The 25,293-nt window shown below is 27.2% G+C and overlaps 1 protein-coding gene across 2 annotated transcripts in view; it reads right to left on the bottom strand.

Annotated features, from left to right (window-relative positions):
- Positions 1-897: 897 nt before the first annotated feature.
- Positions 898-25,293, bottom strand: part of LOC114127416 (LON peptidase N-terminal domain and RING finger protein 3) — a 42,085-nt gene continuing 17,689 nt past the window's right edge. Inside the window, exons 3-10 of one of the 2 annotated variants that reach the window (XM_050200013.1) lie at positions 13,183-13,301; positions 12,844-13,119; positions 12,673-12,778; positions 10,782-10,987; positions 9,693-9,967; positions 8,756-8,940; positions 8,384-8,580; positions 898-2,606 (exon numbers count right to left, since the gene is read on the bottom strand). In XM_050200013.1, coding sequence (XP_050055970.1) covers positions 2,493-2,606; positions 8,384-8,580; positions 8,756-8,940; positions 9,693-9,967; positions 10,782-10,987; positions 12,673-12,778; positions 12,844-13,119; positions 13,183-13,301 — 1,478 coding nt within the window. In that variant the 3' untranslated portion in view covers positions 898-2,492. Of the gene's footprint in view, positions 2,607-8,383; positions 8,581-8,755; positions 8,941-9,692; positions 9,968-10,781; positions 10,988-12,672; positions 12,779-12,840; positions 13,120-13,182; positions 13,302-25,293 lie in introns of both variants that reach the window. The other variant, XM_027991642.2, reaches the window with a different exon arrangement.

Consider the following 25,293-nt stretch of genomic DNA (forward strand, 5'->3'; position numbering starts at 1 on the left):
ACATTTTTAATCTAATCATTTATAAAAAAAATGAATTGTGACTACTAATTTTAATTTGAAAATTAACAACTTATAAGGAACTAAGCATTAATTCCTTTTAATCATCATTATGATGCAAATAAATTTTCATTGACATTTATATATTATACATATATAAAAAAAAACTTCAAGTATTTATAAATAGCTAAAAAAGAGTCAAATATTTAAAAAATATATATATTATGAAATAGAAAATAATTATATGAACATTTTGTGAAATGTTAAATCAAAAAAATCAAAATCGATTTTGTCAAGAATTGGATTTGCGTAATAATTTTTTTGTTTTTCCTGATTATTGAAAAATATTAATCATTTTTACTTTTTCCACTTTTAAAGCACCTACAAACTATATCTAATTTCTTATCCGAAACAACCCTCTAAATTGAAAATCGAAGCATTATTTCGACTACTATTAAAATCATTATTAATAAATAAAAACAAACGATTTCAATAAAAAATCATGTGCTAATATAAGTATTTTTATAATTTGTTCAAAAGATATTGAAATATATATTTTTTTTCTTTAAAAAATACACAAAAATTAAATTCATAAATTTTTAAAAAAAAATAAAACAACCATCTCGTTCCACTCAAAATCTAAAAGTAAATAAACCGATAAACATATAATAAATGTACCAAAATCGGCCACTCTGATAAGTTGATAAAACCTTAGCCTTTTTTCAGTTATGACTTATGACTCATGTTTTCTTGTTTTATTTTCAGAGTATCCAAAAGCTCTGAATACAATTGAACCTAAAGTTTTGAGCGTACTAGTATTTTAAATATTTTACAAATACATATCTAACAAGATGTTGTATTAATATGAACAAATCATGAGTTCAAATTATCACTAGGTACTTCACATGTAGTACTGGTGACTGGTGTTAGGTCACGCATGCATCTATTTAAATTATAATAATTATACTTTGATAATAATTAAGATACAATTTATTATAATTGCTTATTGTTATTACTTATAAGGTTTACATAGGTTTCAATTGATCATACATTCGTTTACAATTAAATTTGTTTAGGTAACATAAGATATATATTTTATAAGTAATACTAATTCAAAAAGAAATAATAATACAATCTAATCAAAACAATAAATTCCCATAATTTTAGTTTAGGTAAAAAAATCCGGTATATGAGCAGCAATTACACACATAGGTAAAATCGTGTAATTACTAAAAATATTAAATTCTATAAATAAAAGTTTTCACAAAAAGACAAATCATTCACAAAAAAATAAATTAAAAACACATGTATAATATGATAAATAATTACATAATATTATATACATTTACATAGTTTATAATTTCTGTATTTATATTTGTAAATACAAAAATAAATAAAAGGAAAAATTACAATTTATTTTCTATTTTTTAACTATCGATAAGAAAATAAACGACTAGTAATCCATTTTAATGGAAACACAAAATACCTCTCTCTAAGTTAGAGACTCTAACTGCAGCAGAAAGTGAGTAATCATACAGGCACAAATTAGGTTTATTAATTTATAGAATATATAATATAAGCTAAAAAAAAAAATGAGCTTTGGTAACATGAAATACAACAAGGACATTTAGTTTTGTAAATTTACAATAATATTTAAGCTCAGAAATAAAATAAGTAAAAAAAAACTTTAAGAAAATCCCCTATCACCTGCATTCTTAAAGAGGCAGTAAGCATATTAAATAATAATATTATTTTATAAAAATAATATTATTAATAAATTAAAATAAACAATTACACATTACAATATCACAAATTGAACCGCGTAAGCGGCTTATGGGTAATTTAAAATGTATCAACATAATAGCAATACACTGAGAATTCGTTGTAGGTAATAGTCAAAAATCAAAAATTACGATAATAATTCAAAATCATAAGATATTTCAAGCGTGACTCGTTATTGGAAATATAATTATTATTATTATCCAAACAATCTGATAATTATTATTTTCAATTTAGTAGAAATGTGCGTTATCTTAAATAATAAATTGAGATGAATCCGATAAATTTTGTAGTAGGTATTTCATTTAATCTCGGGAAGCTCGGTACCATAATATAGAAACACGTTAAATAAAAATCGTTCAATTTACTTAGATAGTAGGTACGTAATATTATTTATCAACAACTGAATTATTGACCAGATTCGGAGATCACAGAATATTGTATGATAGTAAATAATATAATAATTATTAAAATGAAATAATATTATCTAAGACGTCCAATTCGTCCAATTCTTAATGATATTGTTGGTAGGTAGGTACATAAATAAAAATAACATCGGACTACAACCACGCTGCCTACAAATATTATGTACAAACATGAATAAGTGGTTATTGTCGTCGAGACTTCCAGTCGTTTAACAGTTAAAAATAATATTAATAGTTCTATCATCAACATAATAATTACAATATAGTTCATTATTGTCGATTATTATTATATTATAATGATGACGAAGTTATTCTTAAGGACAGTGAGCTTCGTTCGATGCGGCTAAGAATTTTGTTGATCACTTTTAATCGGACTTCGATACTAGTGTTCGCTAAGAGGTCCACCTGCGAAAATAAAATTATTATTATTGTATGGTACTAAGCATGGTATTTGTGTAGTACGGAATTCGACTGCACAATATTATACATAAATTAATATTATCATCATATCGGTGAATAATATATTTTATGATGATTGTGTAGAAATCTAATGAATAGGTATGTACTAGGTAGTAAAATAATGATAAACCGTTAAAGTATATAATATTTTGTTATTCACCGCGAGATTAGAAAAATTAGTCGGTTTCTTAATAACTCGTGTACAACGATGAATTTTTTATCTACAATGACCACCACTAATTGTTATTCTCATTTCCAAATAAAAAGTACAAAAAAAAAAAAAACGATTGCACCTAAATCATTATCTTGATAATAATATTATTTTTTACGGAAAGAACGACAATTCTCAAACAAAATTTTAGTATTTTTCTTTCTTTTAAACAGTGTATAGAAAATAGTAATGTAATTAGGTATTAAGTATCAAAGTACTATAAAATATAATAACTTTAACCGAAAAAATTCATTTTTGATAATAGATGGAATACAAGTAATTCTATATTTATAAATTACAAACTATAATCAATGATAGATACTGGGTATAATTTAAATGCAAAAATACGCAACGATAAAATCTTTAATGCCATCGGATGAATAAAAATATTTTGGTTTTTGAATTCAATAAATTTTTTTCTTTCAAATTTTAATTACTAAGCAAGTAAAAAGTATGTAAAATTAATATTATTTAAAAATAACATTAACTCGCTTAAAAATTAAAATATCGTAAAAAATAAAATAAAATAATAAGAGAAAACGGTACTAACACGTTACAATACGTCGCATATACCTACCTAACCTTTAATATTCATAACAACAACAATAATAATTATTTATTTCGCAGCAAATGTAAATTTACAGTTATTAAACTTAAATTTCATAATAGGTCACTCTAACATATTATTGTTTGAGTTAACAACACGACATAGGAAGGTATAATAATATTATTATGTTGGTATAATATTATGTTATGTAAGAGGAAGACAACACCTGCGGGTTCTCTTGAGCGCACGAAAACCAAATAAAAAAAAAAAATAATAAAAAATAATTACTTTGTAATACGATAAATAACAGATGGCTCGAAAAATTGAAAAATTCGTTTTCTCCCGAAAAGCCTTTGAACGTATACTACGAGGAGTTTCGAGTGCCAATCGGAAACGACAAAATACGTTCGGAAACGCCGTGACCGTCGAGGCAACCCCCCCGCGCACCACAATCGCCACCGCCGGGCGCGGTGCTGCGTGTTGCTTTGGACGTGCCCGTCAAGCAAACTCTTGCATCACATATGCGTCTTCGACTACCAGGGTCCCATGAACGCGGTCGGCGACGGGGCGTTTGCAGTGTACGGACACCACCCTGGGCGAGTGCAACACCGGCCGGTTGGACGACACCGGTAACGGGATCGCAGGAATAGCCCCCGTGGTCGCGCCGCCGCCGGTCGGCCGCGATGTTGCCGCGTCTCGACGGTTCGCGGTACCAGGGGCGCGGCCGCCGTCGCTACCTTCCCCGCGCGCACATATTTGCCCTCGACGGCGCGCGTAGTTTTCCAGGACGTCACACTCGTGTTCGTGTGTAACCACATAATCTCAACTATAATCCTAACCACCGTGCTTAAATAATAATATTGTTAAACGACGAATTTATTATTATAATATGAGCTCGTGTAAAATATCGAATCTCGAAAATTTAAAACCCGACGATCAAACGCCCGGTGTCGTTGCCTTGATGTTTTAACGAGGATCACAGGATCACTGAACAATTTTCAAAAATAAACTATCGAGATATAATTATTAGTAAGAAATTAAGATTTTAAACTATGTACTTGAATGTTCCGTTGTAGTATAATTAATTGTACAACAATTGTATTATCATAAACATGAAACAGTACCATATAACAACACGTTCTTTAGCTGATATCCAAAGCATATAATATTAAATACCTATACATTTTACATAAATGCGACTAACTACCAATGACTTATGAGTGTTATACAAAACCAAAACCTGTCAGTGAACCATTTTTTTTTCATTTTGATACCAATAACGCCGCGGAACAGCTTTCGCAGGCCACTGAACCTAATCTAACCAATCAGAATGTATATAGTTGAGTTGAGTAGTATACTATATTTGTTATTTCACGCTGCGTGTGTATATTGCAGTTGGTGTAGGAAATTATAATTAATTCTATAAGTTCTCTATTAATGATCGATATTATTCCAGAGATAATGCATTTAGTCATCATCAGTCTGTAGTCAATATACTGAATGGGTGAATTTTCCTAACATTCTCGAAACTCCCGCGATTTGGTTTTTCATTTTTTCTTTGATAAACATGATCGGTTTAATCGACCATCCAATTATACACAAAAGTAGAATGCATAATGTAAGTGCGTAAATACGATAAAGAATGCCCTCGAGAATGTTGTTTTTTACGTTTTTTTAACACAATTACACACAAAGGTGTCTCAGCGGGCATGGGTCAGTCGACCCTAAAATTATCACCGATAATGAAACTAGCTCGTTAAATAATATTTGGCGGTCGATGTAATAATAATAATAATAATATAATATCAAATTATTAGTGACTATAGTTATACACCTGAGCATCATGCATGTATGTATGTATACACGAGTATACGCATAATACCCGCATGTATTTGAAACATTTTTTTTTGCATTAAAAACTATCGAAAATAACCTCTGTATATATAATAGGTACTTATTGCACAAGACTTGCGGAATTTTATTTTTATTAAATAGGAATAGGTTTTAAAAAACAAATTGTATTTCCAGTGTATATAACCTAATCTAATTTAATACATCCTTATAATTATTATTATGTAGATAATAATATTGTGTTCTTAATAAAAAACCACACTAATGGTCCTTAAAATTAATTAGTTAAACTCTCGAGCTGCTGACGAATGTATTGAATTAGTATTTGGGTGTACCACATTCCTGCTATATTATTGTACCTACATTGTAATATTAAATAACGTGAAAATAGATATCACTTTAAAGAGCAATTATAATAACTATTATTATAAATGTTCATAACTCCTTTAAAAATTAAAATATTTTAAAACAGTAGGTACGCACGAGCACGGATAATAACGTCCGTGGCTTTAAGTTTGATAATATCATGGGTTAGTGGAATCTAAAACAGTCAACATCACGAGATCGGTTTGATTGAACAAAAATTTGCTGTCGTACGTTTGCAAGACGGATACGACATAATAATATGCTAGCGTGGCGTCCTCATAATGTAATTTGAGTTATTATTTTTTATACATTTATATATTTCATTATACATAAATATATAATTTACTGACCGTATCGGCAATACACATGGCGCGGCGGCGCGCGTTTGTCTATATAGAAGCTTTTCTCATACGGGCATATACGCGAAACGAATAATAATAACAACACTTATTACATACCTATTAGGTAGTATATGCCTACGCTGTATAAACTACGAATGATAAAAAAAAAAAACGGGCGCAACTTGCGTGTGTTTACTATTACGGAACGAGTTACATAAGAACCGTTGGACATCGGACTAATGTCAAATCAGTGCGTGTATAATCTAATATAATGATTTTTATTGTGCGATGTGTGTGTGTGTGTGTGTTCGTTTATGTAGTAGGTTAGGTTATGTATTATTTCGATTTTTTTGCAATTCACGGCTGTTGACGAAATTTTATCATGTACTGAAAATAAGGTTTCCGCCGTGGCGACGTTCGTTGAGTAAAACCTATCTATTTATGCTATAGGCAATACCATTTTTAGTTTTATTTCGTATTATTTTGTTAACGATTGTTGGTTAAAGACAAACAACAAAACATATTAGTTATATTATTTACCTACCTACGTATATTATTTACACATCTTTTGACATTAATTAATGTTTTTTAAATAAAATGCAGATAATTATTTATAATTCTGTTCAAAGCTTAATAAAAACATAGTATAATATTGACCCTATTTTCCGAAAAATAAATAAACTGCAGTAAACCTATAGAGACTTGGGAAATCTGTATACAATATATACACTATAACAACAGAATACGTTTTTATTACCCTGAGATGAGCAATCGTATAATACGGCAATAATAATATTTAATGGCATTAATGTTTATTATTTAAATGACTATATTACATAATGAGAATCCATAAACGATATAAGTTATTACTTATATCAGATTAATTTTATAAAAAAATAACAACAATGCAATGCAATGCATTTAAACTTTAGAAAATATGATGAATATTTAATAGCATTTCTTTAAAAACAATATAGCATTTATAATAGCAAAGTTTATGATGTCAAAATAATAATATCTAACTCAAATATAATAGGCAGATTAAAAGTAAGTATATTATTATATGTTTTTATTTATTTGTGTAGGAATTATTCTTAAATTACCAAGCGCGTAAATTGGTTCACATTAAATTATTTACTATTATGATGATAAACATAGGTATAATAATTCATGAAAAGCGTGGTATTTAAAAACACAACTATATAACTCGTCATTATACAATAACAAATTTCCCATTATATAAATTTTAAACCTTAAACTTTTGATACTTATTACCTAAAATAGTTTTACTTGATTATCATAGTTTAATTTTTGTAAAACGATAAATTTATTTTACGTTATTTGTTCTATAAATCTTGCACTCAACAAAAACAAAAAAAAAACTTATACAAATAATAAATATTTAATCTAATTACATTATTATTGTAATATTAATATCTATGATCTACCTACTTCAAAATATAATAAAGTCTGTGTAAACAAATGAAGACATTTAGTTTGAAAATGTTAATAACTTTATAAATTGTCGTTTATCTATTTTTTAAGCCAACAGAATGTAGTATAATCATATACCACTAATTATTTGTAGTATTTTTTAGACTATTCATTTGTTTAAACTAAAGTAGATACTTTTGTAAACGTTTCTATACATAATATAACAATATACAATAATATTGTATGTATTCTCAATTAATTAATTATTTATGTTTTATAGTAAAAATATTAATAATAATAAAAAACAATTGTTTATAAATTATATAAGGTAATACTCAAAAGGTACAAATAATATACAAAACGGATGCTGTATACAACACACCCGACGAAGTTAAGTAAGACATTATGTCATTCCATTTTCCATATTAAATACTTTATAATATTATATTACTCGTTATTTTAATAAACAAGAATATTAAAACTTAGATAAAAAAAAAAGTTACCCACGAGCGGATTCAATATAATTTATAGATATAAATCGTAATCAATGCACGGAAACAGTACGATTTACTTTGTATTCACAAATTATACTAAACAAATCATCACTGAATAATGGAAAGTGGTACTTTTATTGATGGGATTAATTATATGGTATCTGCGGATATATCTAGTTTATAAAAGGGGTTACCAATTAATATTTTTGGAGGGCCACATTATTAAACCAGGAAACCTACCTTCAATATTTAATATAACTACGTAGGTAATTAACCAAAGAATGAAAACGCAAAAACAAAAATAGAATGAAAACTAATAAAAACTTCACCTAATTCACCTTAAAAAAATTTATTTGGGCCACCATTTAGTGGTCCCTTAATTATAATGTAAATCTTGACACACTTAGGTAAATAGGTACAGGATAATATTATTAAGTTTCAAATAAATTCATATGATATAAATATATAATTAAACTTACATGGGCATTTTGTCCCAGTGGTAATAACGACAACAGCCACCACGTCCAAGCTGGACCGTCAGACAGTTCTTCCCAATTTGGTTCGGTGCTTGGTGGAAATCCGACAGTTCTCAAGATTTCAGATTTTATTTCGGACCGAAAACTATCAAACCACGTCAATCCCCGTTGCCGAACGTCGTCATGAAGTTTATATAATTCTATATATATATGACCAAAATAAGGAGCTTATTAATTTTACACATAATAATATTGTGCTTTACGGAGGTACGCAAATTAAATGCCACCGATGGGTTTTTTTTTTTTATAAAAACAGTTCAACTATGCAAATAATAATATGATAGTAGCATAATATATTGTATGACATTTACTGACCTGATAATTTTTTTGAAGGAACTTTTTCGTCCTCTATGTATTGCACAGTAGCCATGTCATAGCCATCGTGTTCTTTTCGGACCAACACTTTAAATCGTCGCGTTCCGATTGTCGATAGAAAAGAGCAACCATTACCCATCATGATCCGATCTTTGATTTCCAACACTGTCCCGAACTCAGCAAATCTAAAATCCAAGGTAGAAATTTATAATTTAATTGTTAAAAAAACATATAGCATCACGTGACAAAGTGAAAATTTTACGATTTTTGGCATTTATTTTTTGTACACGTATCCATAAGCCATTTAAATAATACATAATCATCCCAATAATATAATAAATAATAATCATAACTCGGACATTAATACCTATGATAAAAATTTTAAAATATGAAATAGCACAAGTCGAAAAAATCAGAAAAAATAATTTTGAAATTTTATCTTTCTAGAAAATGTTAATATAAATATTTGATTATAATTTAAATAAACATCAACGATGATTTATTAATTAATTATTAATTTTACAAATTGAGAAATTTTTTTTTAAAACTGGTGTTGCATAAAAGGTACCCGCTTCTTTTCCCAACTATAAAGAAAAATAATTGACCCGCCAAAAAACCAACTAGATAAAATTTATTATTAGAAACCACCGTTTATGTTGAATATTAAAGCGAATTCTCTGCTCAAAAACGTGAAATCAAAAGACATAAAGAAAAGAAAATACAGAGAATCTAAAATATAAGTTGGCACATTAATTTTATTCAAAAATATGCGTTTAAAATGTTTAAATTTCTAATGTGCGTATTTATAAATACGAATCAGATGTTTTTCTATTTTTTCTCCTGAACAAATATGCGAATACATTAAATCTGGTTCCCCAATAAAATAGTATTATATCATTATTGTTATTATTATGTATACGTGCGTAAGTGTACGAACTTCATGGGAGGACAGCAGTTGCTGATCATGGCGAATCTCCGCGTACCCGATTCTATGCACCTCCTGATCATCAGTCTGTACCGAGGTTCAAACACGTGTAACGGACATGACACAGACGGGAAAGCGTTAGTGCAAACGAACACCGGCAAGTACGTGCTGTCTTGTTCCGGTTCTGGTTTCCAGTTAATCGTCTGCATAAGGCTGTTTTTGGTGTACTTACAGCTGATTAGTTCGTTGACAAATTCCGAGGTGTTTTTTTTACTCAGTGCCAAGCTCTGCAAAACGACCGGACAATATTCTACTTAGTATTCGGGATTCAAAATCTTTTACACGTGTTTCTTATTCTGTGTATCTATGTTTACGATATGAGTGCACAATTTATCGTAATAATAATAAGTATAGAAGATAACAAATACGCAAAATTTTGTTTTCAAACATAATATAAATAATTAATATTCAAAAAATAACAATTTCGTCTGGTCCCTCTTGTAATTTTTTTAGAAAATATGCTTTTGGTTCCTTTTACAGATAGAACGTCCATGATATTATATTACAGTAGTTCTTAACCTTTTTCGAATGACAGAATACTTAACATTTTATAAGGTTTTTTGCGAAACAGAGCCATAAAATAAAACAGTATTTACACATATAATTTTTCAAACACATATAAATGCATAAACAGCACAAAACAGTTTATATACATTATAAATATTAGTCACTAAAAAATAACAAAATTAATAAATGCAATTTTAATCACTTTTAGATAATTAAAAATTTTAAATTTTTGTGGAACACGTATAATATATGACGTATACACACAATGTGTATTTAGTATATAGGTGCGCCAGTAGTCAGCATATAACGACATATTAAGTTGACGGTCGATTGTGATATTATACCGATTACAATATTATTTTAATAATTGACAATAAACACCGACGACTTTGTATCGACGTGATATTATTCAATAGTATATTACTATTACTATATTCATTATTATTATTATTATTATTACTATATTACTATAGTACTATATACCATTACAATAATCAGCTATTGCATCGAGATGATTATGATATTTTTACTCACGGGCGGCAATGACGTCAGACACAGCGGACAGTGAAAACTGTAATCGAAATTGTGCTCTAGACAGTCTAAGCAGTACGTGTGTCCACACGGTGTCGTCACCGGGTTCCTCAACATTCCGCAACACAGGACGCAATTGAAGTCCGATTCGTCCAACAACGACGTGTCCACGTTCAGCGTGTTATTGATTAAGACGCTCGAAGTGTAATCTGAAAAATCAAATCCAAAACGACGGCCGTTGTTTTGAGTCTCGTCAATATTCATTGAGCACGACTAATTGCTATATACATTAGATTATATTATTATGTGTACACAAAATTGCGTGACCAAAATATCATAATGGTCTAAGTGTTTCACATAGTTCGTATTATCTCATGAAAATAATATTCCATAACACTTATGAAATGTTAATATTACTTAATGGTATTCAAAGTACCTATCGAATAAACCTATAGGTATCTATACTAGTATACTATTATTGTGGCGCATAATAATATTATCATTTGTCCGTAAAGTTAGTTGCATAATTTTCGAATATAATAAAGTATATATGCCGTAAAAACAAAATATATTCATATAATTTGTTTTATTTCAAAACATACTGCTCGCATAAATACTAATATTATTACACTGATGTTTTTATGAGTGAAAAAATTTTTTATTTAGCATAGGGGTGAAAGATATCAATTTAAATGTAGATATTTTTTTAGTTCGTATTACGCGTATTTCTATGTTTGATTGTAAATATTAAAATATTATCATTCGATTTACTTTGATATTACCTACATTTCAGCATCATTAACAAACATTAAAACTTTCTTAAAGATATCTAAAACTATAAAAAAAAAAAAAAAAATGACAAATATCATCCCTTTTCAATAAGTTATACTACTGATTATAATATATACATTTTGTAATAATGAAATGAATTTTGTTTTTAAAAAATATGTTAGGAAGATTGTCTGAATGTTAATAAAATACATTAAAAGAATTGATTTATTATTATTGTTAAATAAAATAAAATTTCAATTTAAAATAAGCGATGACTTAAGGAAAAAACACTTTAACATTAGCGCCTCTTTAATAAATGAACAGCCTGTGCTTGAGGTAGGCGAATTATAGAATGAAACATTAGATATAATCCATACATATTATCATATTATTGAAACAAACACCAAACATATAATAACAATAGGTTATCTACTCGTTTTCTAGATCATTCAAACCAATTAGAAATAAATAGTTGCATAAGATTAGTCTATAAATTATAATTATTTATAGTATCTACTCAAAACATTTACTCTAGTATAATTATATATTTATGAAAATATGAGCTCTAAAAATAATAATTGGATTAAAAAATAAGTAACCGATAACTAGAAAGACAAGGTAAGTTAAACAATTATTTTAACCCATTAAATAGAGTTATTATTGAAAAATTTAGCTGAATTTTAAAATAACTTAACTTAGTAAAAAACAAGTACAATTTTCTTTTAACAAGTATTTACAATCGATTTCAAAACACAATAAGTAAATTTAATAAAATTATGTAATATATATATATACATTAATAAAAGTTCATTTGATATTTATTTTTATAAAAAACGATAATTTGTACAAAACCCATATATTTTTAATCTATGGGATTTAAATTAAGGAAAATTAATTTAACGTAACTACCTATAAATGATTAATGATTAATAACTAAATTGTGTCAAAAACAAATTAACTTATTAATTTAGAAGTTAATTTTTTATTAAAAAAAATAACTTGTAATGTAACTTAGGTAATAATAACTTAACTTTTTAAATTAATTAAAAAAATTGTATTTATTAATTTCCAGCCTTGTCTTAGATTCTAATTTCTAATAATTAACATAATAAAATTCACTTACGTTTAGTCTGCATTATTTCAACAAAAATATGTTGAATCAATTCGGTCAATGTACTGATTTCACAGAGTTGTTTTTTCATAAATGTACTCTCTTTTATGATAGATTTCTAAAAACAAACAAAAATATGATAATTTGATTTTCAAAATAACATTTTTATCATCGACATACTACTTTTAAGGAGTTTGAACTCTTGTCGAATACGTTAGATCTATTGATAAATGTATTCAAGTACGATCTTAAGTAACTGTGAGATATGGGATTCCAACCCTCTAGATCTAGATCTTCAGTTTCATTGCAATATATTGTCAGTAACCTTTGTAGCACCTCGTTAATTTGTGACTTGAGTTTTTGATTGTTTTCGCCGAGCACTGCGCTTAACGAAAACTCTAATAACGCCTCTTGATATCTCTTCAGAGAAAATAACGCCATACCACGTGTGAAATGTCCCTAATAAATTTCAAATTATTGATCTAATGCCGCAAAAATAAGTAAAAATTTATAAAAACATACTTTGGACCACTTCGGTTTAATTTGGACCACACGGACAGCATCCAAAAGAGCGTTTTCATGGAGTCCAAGTTTAAGCAGTGTTCTTGATCTAACGTTTAACAAATCATAATTTTCACCTCCTGAAAAAAAAGGACAGCTAATTGAGTTTTTACGCCAATTAATACGTTAATAGAAATGTATTACAATACATAAAACATAATATCTTGTGAAGTGCATACATGATAATAAGACAATTTATAAATGTTTTATATTGATAATGGTGTTAATTATTCTAAAAATCCATAGACTGAATAATAAGTCGACATTACCTTTAATCATAATATTGACATATTATGTATAGGTACACCCAGAGGTGGATTTAAAAATGTAGTGGGGGTGGTCCGTATGCGGAATGCATTGTGGTAGCCTCTTATACATAAACAAGAAAATACATTTTTTTACTTATTAAAATATCATACAATTGTGTGGGCCCATGGGCTGCAACCCACTCAACCATCCCCTAAATCCGACCCTGGGTACACTAAAGGCAAGCCTAACCTGTCATACAAAGGCACGATCTACGACATTTGTTATTGTGTATAATATAAATTTTTTTCTCGGTTTCTGATTTTATACTACATTTTTGATTTTCATCATCTGAAATTTTATCTATAATAATTGATAATACTATATCCCATGTAACCACTGAGATAGATAAGATATACTGGAGCGCGCACTCGGCCGTAAAAACGAGCCGTCGTGTTTGACGTTACCCCCACCACCGAAGGGCAAAACATTTCATTTTTACATAGGAAAATACGATGAATTTGTAAATAACAATTTATTTTCGTTCTTAATAGCTGAGATATTTACTCAAATGCCTATATAATCTCAAGCCTTTTCGTTAGTTTGTAATTTGTTACAATTTTGTATACCTAGTACCTATATTCAATATGGTTGTCTCGTGTTCAGCTTTTGGATGTACTAATAGGCACATTAAAGGTGGAAGTATTTAGTTCCACAAGTACCTAAATATTAACATTTTATACAGTTTTATTTGTGGCCAGGGGCCCGGAGGTTTCTTGAAGCCCCGATGGTTTTATAATTTTATATAATTAAATATTTAATTAATGAGAAGCGGAAAAAATACCCACGAAAAAAAACCCAAACTACAATCACACCTGAAAAAAAGCCCAAGAAAATAAAAGTGCTATCATTGTAATCTTATATTTTGAAATATTTTATAAACTGTGGTTGATTGTTGATTATACAATGGATTTACAATCATATAATACATTTTTAATAATAAATAATAATATTTTTTAAATAATTTTATCATATTATTATTTAATAGAACATAGGAAAAAAATATTAAAAATACAAAATATTCTCGTTTGTGGTAACATAATAATAACTAATAATTATAATACGAGAGATCATAGTCATAATAATTAAATAATATAATAATAGTAAATTGTTAATTTAAAAAATAATTTTCGATAAGTAGTCAATACAATCATGATAAAATTCAACAATAACCTCTAGGCTATATCTATACATAAAAAAATTAAAATTAACTTAACTGTATAATAATGATAATTAACTATAAAAGCTAAGTTAAAACAATACAAAATTTAACTGAATAAGTTATATTATATTAATAAGTTTGATTGAACAAAAATAACTAACAAATTAAGTTATTATACCTACCTAAATATTAATATTTTATAATATATAGATTTCCACTTAATAATCCTGAATTACTTAAAAAATGGTTGATTGAAGTTAATAGGAAGAATTTTATACCTACAATGTATAGCACTTTATGTAGTGAACAACTATTTATAAACAAAAATGTCCATTGTAAATCTCAAAATCCCTGCTTGATCACTTTCCATATCGTTATATCTTATATTATAATCATGGTAATACAATAAGGTAATGAATAATTACTACTACATTTAATTTGTTAAAGAAATAAGAAAATAAATTAAGAATTATGAACGAAAATAATCATAACTACACGTATATCGTATGTAAAAATGAAATGTTTTGCCCTTCGATGGTGGGGGAAGCGGGATTCGAGACGGCTCGTTTTTTGTATCATTGCGGGAATAGCGAGTGCGCGCTCCAGTATATCTTATCTATCTCAGTGCATGTAACTATAGATAATAGAAGACTATTATCTACGCTCTATGTGTATTATTCGAATTATTCCAAATTATATTTTTAAACACTAAATACAATTTCATACAACTATATAAGTATTATATTTATTTATCTGATAAAAGTGGTTCCTGCTTCAGTTGTGCTTCAGTTGTGATACCACATTAATAAAAAGATACACACTGAATGTAGGCTATTAGATGCTTATTGTTCACTAACTGCGTATTGACCATAGTTCAATTATTTTGTCATAATACTCATTAAATGAAGAACTACCTGTACAAAAATGTGGTCTCGTGTTAATGAAAAATAATTGTTGTACAATTATTGTCCACTTACCAAAAATACTACTTATAGGTACTGATATAATAATTCATTTTCTATCATCAAAATAATCTAAAAAAAAAAATGTATTCTATAAATATAGTGCCTATCTAAAAATCAAGTAAAAACTATATTATATTTAAATTTAGATTTAAAAGTAATAAGTAATAACATTAAATATTGCTTGTTGTAATCTTGTATTAACTTCCAATATTATACAACGTATTGCCACATCACAATTTTAATAATTAATACATAATTTAGTCGATACTTTTTCGTTGACTGTTTTAGTTAAAATTCCTCCTGTCTTCATTAAATATACATCAAGACATCAAAGTCGGCACGAAAACTAGTCAATTGAAAACAATAGTTTTAAACCACTTCTAGTAAGTTATAACAAATACCTTTTATATTATATACAATGTGTCAAATTCAATATATATAAGTATACTTAATACTGAATACATACAGTAATTATATGCTTTTACATCAATGATGATAATTTAAAATAATTCGTGCACTCTTGACACATAAATACTTAATAGCCTGTTATAAAATGTATAATATAGATCAACAAATTCTTATCCCAAAAATGGTACTTTATGCTCTAAAATACATCCAATATAACATATTATAACATTAATGCATTATATATCTATTCGATAAACAATTACTAAATATAAATTAAAAATGTTTTTAATTTTAAATAGTTTTCTTAATTTTTATATTTACAGCCCATCATCATCCGCGCCAAAATAAAAAGGTACATTATTCCCAATAACCTATTTGCGACTTATTTACCTGAGTTGTACCTACAGTGATTTTACACTATAAAATTTAATATTTAATATCTATTAAATATGTACATTTTTTTTAACATTATAATAGTTATAATATAATTTGCTTTATAACCGTCGATAATACATTTTTGTTTTTTTAGTAATAATTATTTATACATTTTTTTTTAAATTTTAGACAATAACACTAATACCTACTTAATAGCTCACATTTTTTGGAAACTATAATAAATTAATAGATAATTTTTTTTTTCAAATAATTCAATAATTGTCACTTGTTAGTAATAATAACACAAAAATAATATAATGCGTATAATACTGTATTCAGATAGTAGTCAATAATATACATTTCCTTTTAAAAATAGTTGCCACGATATAATATTATGTACATTATATAGTACTATAATGTATACCTACATTTTTTTAAAAATAATAATAAATTACACTTATCTTTTTTGATAATAACCTAATCTTTATTATAGTTAAATATAACTATTTTTATAAATCCATAACGCATTAATTTTTATTTTTATAGTAATTATCTATTACCTACTTTTAAAGTTATTTTAATCTGATTTTGATTTGTAAATTTTTCGGATGGTTGAAAATATTGTTGATACTACTACTACTAATTTGAATACAAACATATGTTTAAACTAAATTAATTAAAATTTTTAAAAATGTAAATATATTAATATTAGATTGTGATTTATGAAATTGTTTATTGAAGTGAGCATGAAAAGTTTCTTATTTATTGGTGGTTTTAATTTTATTTTGTACTCATTATAACTATTATAATATATAATATTAAAAATAAATATCTATATATTTAATTTATTATTATTATGTAAAATCACTGTAAAACGCAGGTTTATCTTGCCTAAATGGGCGGTCGGATCATTTTTAATTTTTTTTTTGACATGGATGGGCTATACCCAAACCAGTGCACTACTGAGGAAGAAGGAGCTAAGAACCTTCGTTTGACCCATAGGTATATACTATATACTAAATTGTACTAAAAATATAACCAAATACTGCAATATCAAGATAACGCATTCAAATCATATTAAAAACCAGTGACATGATGAGCGACATTTACCAAATGAGTTGATGAGCCCTAGAAATTTATTTTAAATTTAAAAATTAAAATTTGTGTGGATAAAAGTATAATTAATTATCAAGCTATTTATTTTATATTAAATTGTTGTTGACCTATATCTCATAACAACAATTCTAAATTAGCCTACAGTTTTAAATTATATATTATATTGTGGGGAAGTAGTTCATTCATTGTTTAAATACTTTGCTTAGGGTTTGAAATATGCTTGCCACGCCACTGTTAAAACCACAAATGTTAGATTGTATTTGGTGTAAAACCATATTAGATATTGACTATTATTATTTTCTAAACAAATTAACAATGAAATCATATCTAACGGAATGCTTTGCTACTAACATATGTAAATATATATGTAATAATAACAGTGTATACTGTAAGCCTTTTAAACATTATCACATAACAGTTACATAATGTGTAATTTTTCGATGATTATATTATGTTTTATGAGTTAAAATCCCATTATACTTATACTGTTCACATTTTAAACGTTGTAAGTCGTAACTCTTAAGAAAATTAACTTTTGTCAAAATGTATTGTTCATATTTTGCAATACAGATATTGTTCACTAATAATAAATTATGACATTAACCACGTGCTAAGGTTAATATGTATATTATAGTATTAAAATGGTAGTGTATTCGCGTCGTATCAATCTTATATCAATTAATGGAAGTAATTACTTGTTGCGTGAAAACTGTTTAAACATTAATTAATAATTATATAACATGGGTTTATACCATAATAATATGCACAAGGTAAAAAAACCGTTTAACTGATTGTTAGTCTTAGTCGACTAATCAACATAATGCCAATGATTCAATATATAACATGGGTCATAAAGTAATATATACATGTATATATATATATATAATATGTATACTAATAACATCACTCTTAATTTAAATCGTTTTTTGACATATGCTATAGCAAGTGCTCGTCTCTAACCTAAACAAATAAATGTAGTTAAATATTATTGTGCGAGGTGAGGGAGGGTCGATGCGATATTAGGTATTAATAATATTATAAGTTATTATAGCTCTATGAATAATAATATTTTCTATACTTATGACGGATAAAAATATTAATAATATAGTATTTACTGTACACTGTTAATAGTTATTAAATTACTTTATTGACTCTTCCCGTCCAACACAAGATTTCGTAAAAATACTAAAAATCTGTGGCCCCCTGAAAACTGTTCAACGCAGGCAATAATACTTTTATTATTATTTAGTCTTCAGTTTCTATACGTATAACAACGCTTGTGTAGCGGCGTATGTGTATAATATATTACTTTATTACTATTATTATTATTATTATTGTTGCCGTCATCGTACGTACAACACATAATGCGGTAAAAATGTCCCGACCGCCAGAGGTTTACCTAAGGTTTTACATAATAAAAATAAGAATATTATATATTGGTACCAAGTTTGTCAATGACGCAATTGCCTCGCGTATATTATAAACGACGACGGTACCTGCCTGCCTGTCTGTATCGACGCCCTCTAGTGGATTGCGCCAACCCGTGTTATCCAACAAAACCTCCTTGTTATGTTGTATATTTTTTCGTTTTAGTGTTACTCAAACTTACATAACCCTCTCCCGGTCTCTTAGTAAGTATACCATCTTATGTAAAAAAATCAAATACCTAACAAAATTATAACATCACGCGGTACCCCTCAACCAAGGCGGATATATAATATAATATCGAATTAGATGGTAATAATAATATAACGTATAATATAAACTTTTTATTATTTTTTTTTTCCAATTGTACGTAATAATATCGTTTACATCGATTACCTGCTAACAGTATGTAATAATAATTGAAAATCGAATTTATGTATATACTTACATTTTAAATTGCAAAATATGCACTTAAAAAATACAAAATATGAAAATAATTTTTTAATATTTTTTAATTTAATTTTTACGTTATAAATTATAATATGTTGTTACGGATATTTATTAATTAATTATCAGTTACCTAATAGAAAATTATTAAAATACATAATTCATAAAAAAAATAACGTATGATCTATATTATATTACCTATATTATGCAGTATAGCTACATTTATTTATTACTAAGTTATAAAACCACAAGGCATTAATGATAAAAAAAAAATAACTATATAAATTAACTACAATATTTAAGATGACAAAATATACAATAAACTTTGTTGGAAAATCGATAAGTAACGATAATATTTTGCATATTGGTCTCGGCTAAATTATATCGACAATTTATAATTAGAACTAAGTGTACGCAGAAAAGCCACGTTTCCTATCAACACTTGTTATGGGTGCATAATGCATATTTAAAATTCAATAACATTTCTGAGAAAAACTTTGGATTTTGAAACTCTTGAAGTCAATATTCTTACCTTGGTGTATTTTAAAATTTTTAAAATATTATATAATAATATTTAAAATTAGCAAGATTTTATTTTGTTTATTAATAATTTCAGAACATTTTTTTTAAATTCATATACTATTTTCATTTTCAAAAATATTATTAATAAAATTTATAACATGTTCAAAAAATTTTAAATTTTCTGTAAGTAAAACTATAAGTAATTATTAAAAATTAGTTTTTTTATCAATTTGATGTAACTAAAATTTCTTTAATTTTAATGCTGTTGACATAATTTCTTGTAGATTTTGAATAATATTTTTAAGATCTTCGAAATTGTTTACATAAACTATTGCCGATTCTAAACACCCCACCGTATTATTTTAAGTTAAGGCACTAATGGTTTATTAGGTAACATATCGTGATATAATATTGAGTTCTATAAGAAGTTTTCAAAAATATCTTTTTTTATGTTGTTAAATAAATCATTTATTTCATGAAAGATATCTATAATCTAATCTGATGAATCCTGTTCACAAAAGTAGTATTGTATTGTTTTTAAAAAAGTTTTTAATTTTTATGTTGTAAGGTAAAATCATATGACAAAATATGAAATAAAATTAAAACATATTTTAAATGTACAGTTAATATGCAAAAATATGCGTTTATATGTAGAAAAAAAATCGCACCCAAAATATACAAAAATATGCAAAACAAAAATTTGCAATTTTCTTTATTTTAATATGATATAGAAGAAAATCCATTTACTACGTGAAATTGCTTATAAAAATATCAACATGTATTACATTCAAAATCCGGTCTTATACATAATCGACACCATAATATTTTGACATAATATAATAATATTATACTATATTATAATAGCGAAGCCAATAGGTAGGATACGCACGAATAATATTTTAATAATTTCTTTTTGCGTTCAGCACACTAAATATGTAACATCTATTACTTATTACTTATTATATATAATATAATAAACCCATTATATGTGTATACGTAATACGCACTGCAATTATGAATTAATTATTGAACGATGTATATATTATAATAAATATTATCACATGTTGTCACGTCGATAATTTAAATTTTAATAAGCCGTACATAACATTGACATTTATACACACAAACATACCGACTTGTTTAAAGTGTAAGTATAAATAATTTATATAATACAATAACGATCTTCATCGATTGATCATCATACGTTATCATTTCGACACGGCACACGCGCAATAAATTGCCTAAAATTAATGAATTGATTTGTGACACGTATACAAACCACTATAGACGGAAAACTATTACAATTTTCGTTCAATCTAGTGCAGTTATTAGTAACAACAACTAGTAGACGGCCAAAAAAAAACTTTCTACAAAAAAAAAAAATCGTTAAAAATAACACACACAAATTAGGGGGGGGAGAAGGTGGGCAGGTTTTGACCCGCGTCTTGTAAAATATTATTTGGTTTTGGTACTGTTAGCGAGCGCAAAATCATGTTACAACTATTGCATCGTACCTCTATATTCGTACAATAAGTTCTAACTTGTACATTATACGTTGTACATATTAAAATGACAGTAAACATACCCACTTTGGTTTTGAGTAAAAACGATAATAATAATCGTAAAACGATGAGTGAATGGGAATAAAATTTTGCAACTCACGATTAAGTTCGGGGATTTCACTGAAATAGAATTAGAAATAATATGTATAGTATATGTGTGTTATGTTTGACGAATACGGGTAAACGCGTTTTGTGTACGCAATAGTATTATCGGTACCTATACTAACTATGTGTATGTAAGGCGATGAACCTGTTGCCACTGTCGTTGACGGATCGCTCAAACAAAATTTCGCATAGGTGTAGGTTGGTAAGTAGGTAGATACTAGGTATACGTGTTTATAATATTTTATACCCGCTAAACTTGCCCTTGAGTCCGCCCGACCGTGAAAAATCAGTCATGCTGCCGATAACGTCTCTATAATTTATGCATACAGGGTGTCTCCTATTTCCTAAGCATCGAATTTATACTCATGTCAACAAATATTATGTTTTCTAATCAGTATAGGTAATTTCGAAATATAATTTACGGTTTCAGAAAATAGTAACTGAGTATAAACTGGAGAGCAACAGTATTATAAATTATCGGTTTACTTACATATTATACTTGAAGTATTTTGTTTTCGCGGTGATTCACAAAATTCCAAGATAGAACACTTACAGAATTAATTTATGTCAAACACATTTAAAAAAAAAAATGTATACAGATAAAATGAAAATAGTATGCTATTAAACAATTCAATAAAGTATATAACATTATTATTTATTAATAAGTACACATTCTCATCATACTATATACAACGCATTTTGTATTTACACATAATATGTACACGTGCTATGGTTTTCAGATCGAAATTTTGTGAACGAAAACAACGTGATTATAAATGCATACTATTATTAGTTTTGTTTTTCCTGTTTTACGCGCGGTATTTCGCCATGTATATAAAAGATCAATGCGGTCATTGACTTATATAATAATACTTGTATAGTATTTAACATATTTATTTATTTATTTATTCCTGGAGGCCAAAATGTATTCTTGTTTTGGTCGATAGATATATTTTAGTACGATAATATATACAACTTAGTTTTAATTATCAATCGACGTATTCGAACGCAAATAATGATTGGTAGTGGGGATAAAAACAACACCGTCCGGTACAGCGTTCTTTATGAAAATAAATTATTATTATTTTGTGTTTATATTATATAAAAAAAATGTTATTAGTCAAATCCCATGAATTTGTTTTCAATGAGGAGGTTAAGATTTTAAGATAGGCACATTTTAAAATAACATCTACGATGTAAGTACGATATAATTAGACGTAATACAAAGTGTATTTGTTTCCTCGTGAATACCCACCCATTAGTTTATACATAGTATATGACATCCACTTTATACATTTATAATTTATATACGATAATAATTATTCTACAACAAAAATTGTATTTCAATTTTCAAGCTTATGCAAACAAAAATATTAACATAGAACAATAATCTTTTATTATTATAAATATATAATAAATAATTTATAATTATTATAATTTTCCAAAAATATATTTAAAAAATTTTAATTAATCATAGTAAATAAGTTATATTGAAGAAGACACGATTAACACAGTGTGATACACCTTTGTATAATTTTCTATATGTACCTATGTGAAAAACTTGTAAGGTTAAACGAAAAAAGTTAAAAACATACAGTAAAGCGGTTTTATAATCAAATCCCCTATCTTCTTAAAGAAATCGACTTAAATAATATGATTGCGATTATAGGTAGCAACTTTGGCGGTGTTTAAGTATTGGTAAATTATGATTTATAGGGTATAGTGGGTATACCTATGTGGGTTAGGTTTCGATAATCGATATACTCGTATACAGTGTAATAATGTAAGATTTTAGATCTGATAATATCTTGTATATAATATCATACATATTAAGAGAACGAATATAGTATCGTTACTATTATTTCTATCAATTATTACGTATTATAAATTTTGTAATTATGCTGCACAAGAGTAGCGACAACAGCTGATCAGTAAACAAATTGAGTGAAAGCCATGCGGCAGCGATGACCTGGATGTCAAGGTACGCATACATAAAATAAAATACAAAAAATTCACGCTTTCGGCCAACGTTGACCCGAATAAAATACGCATGTATACTACGCTTTTTTCTTCCGCTTCAACCCGCGTTTTTCTCCGTTTAAGATGTATATATATATATATATACACACACATAGCAGCCAGCCGATATCGTTAAATGTATGCATGCATATCATATACATTACATATATTATATGTACTAAAAAGATAGGTATTGAGAGTAATCCGAAGTTGTCTAGGAATTTTTTTTAGGAAGAACACATAAATCGATTCCTTTAAGAAATTTGAAAAAGTAAAGAGATAAATACCTACAATGTATAGTATATTATAATTGTATAACAAGTAACCAATATAAGCTACATTATATAGCTAGGTTATGAACTAGTTACCTACATGTGATTATGAAATAATGTGACTTATATAAATCGTTATAAAATTATTATTTTTACTCGTACAATAATTTATCTTCGAGTTAGAGACGTATATTACGACTTCTAAATTAAAAACTGCTCTAAGAGGATCTCGAATTTTAGGGATATAACCCATCACTGAAGTGACAAGTAGATACTCGATCTAATACGACTGTCGCCTGTACTGTATATAATATAAAATATTTCTTTGTATCAAATATAATGTCAATTATATACATCGTTTTCCCTTCAAAGTAAATCATCGTCTCGGGGTCGACGGTAGTTTTTTTTCTTTTATCGGTCAATGCTTTGATATTTTTTTCCGTACCCAACTGAATTATTAATTACGCAAACAATAAGAGACAAATACACGTACGCTAATCACAGTCATCTCGGGTAAGTATATAAATAGTAAGTATATCTGATTGATAGACTGCGCAAGGACACGTCGGTTTTTGTGTCAATGTATATAATATACCTATGTATCAAACATTTATCTCTTGTACCTATGTATTAATAAACACTGCATAGCATAACTATTTTATTATTTTTTTTATTAATTGTTTACTTATATAAATATAATATAATGGTTTAAGGGTCCAGCCTCTACAGCTGTCGAGAGCATAAGATCCAAATAAGAATACATAATATACATGACAGCAGACAGCAGCTTACGCATTATAACGTAAAATAGGTATACCGTATATTTATTGTTATAACAACACCGTCACGCACATGAGCAAGAGTGAGCACACAAGTCGTATAGTTACCCGTGCACCTCTCTGTATATAAATATATATTATTAATGTTATATAACACCTTTTAATTTTCTCCGGAGGTCTCCATGCTATTCGTGTGTTCCGTTTAAGGCGTGTAATTAGATGTTATTGTTTCACCGACAGCGCCGTGTATAATACAACAAATATAATGTTAATTATTTATTTCCTACGACATGCCTTTACAATCGGTATGAAACCGTTCAAAAAACGACGTTATACGATATCTATACCTATTGAAAATATAATTTTGGGCAAACGAACACACTATGTTTTATAAATAAGATAATATCGACAAACGTTGTTATACACTTATATACATATTATATATATATATATATATATAAATATAAAATAGGTACACAGTGGCACATACATAGACAAATCTAAAAGATTTATAGAGTGTAATACACAATAAGTAATAGGTAATAGACTCGGTATATAGGAGGTATTAACTAACTAGCTGATTTACTACATAATTTAATATACATCAAC

This window comes from Aphis gossypii, chromosome 2 (genome assembly GCF_020184175.1).
Source record: "Aphis gossypii isolate Hap1 chromosome 2, ASM2018417v2, whole genome shotgun sequence".
In the NCBI taxonomy this organism is placed as follows: domain Eukaryota; kingdom Metazoa; phylum Arthropoda; class Insecta; order Hemiptera; family Aphididae; genus Aphis; species Aphis gossypii.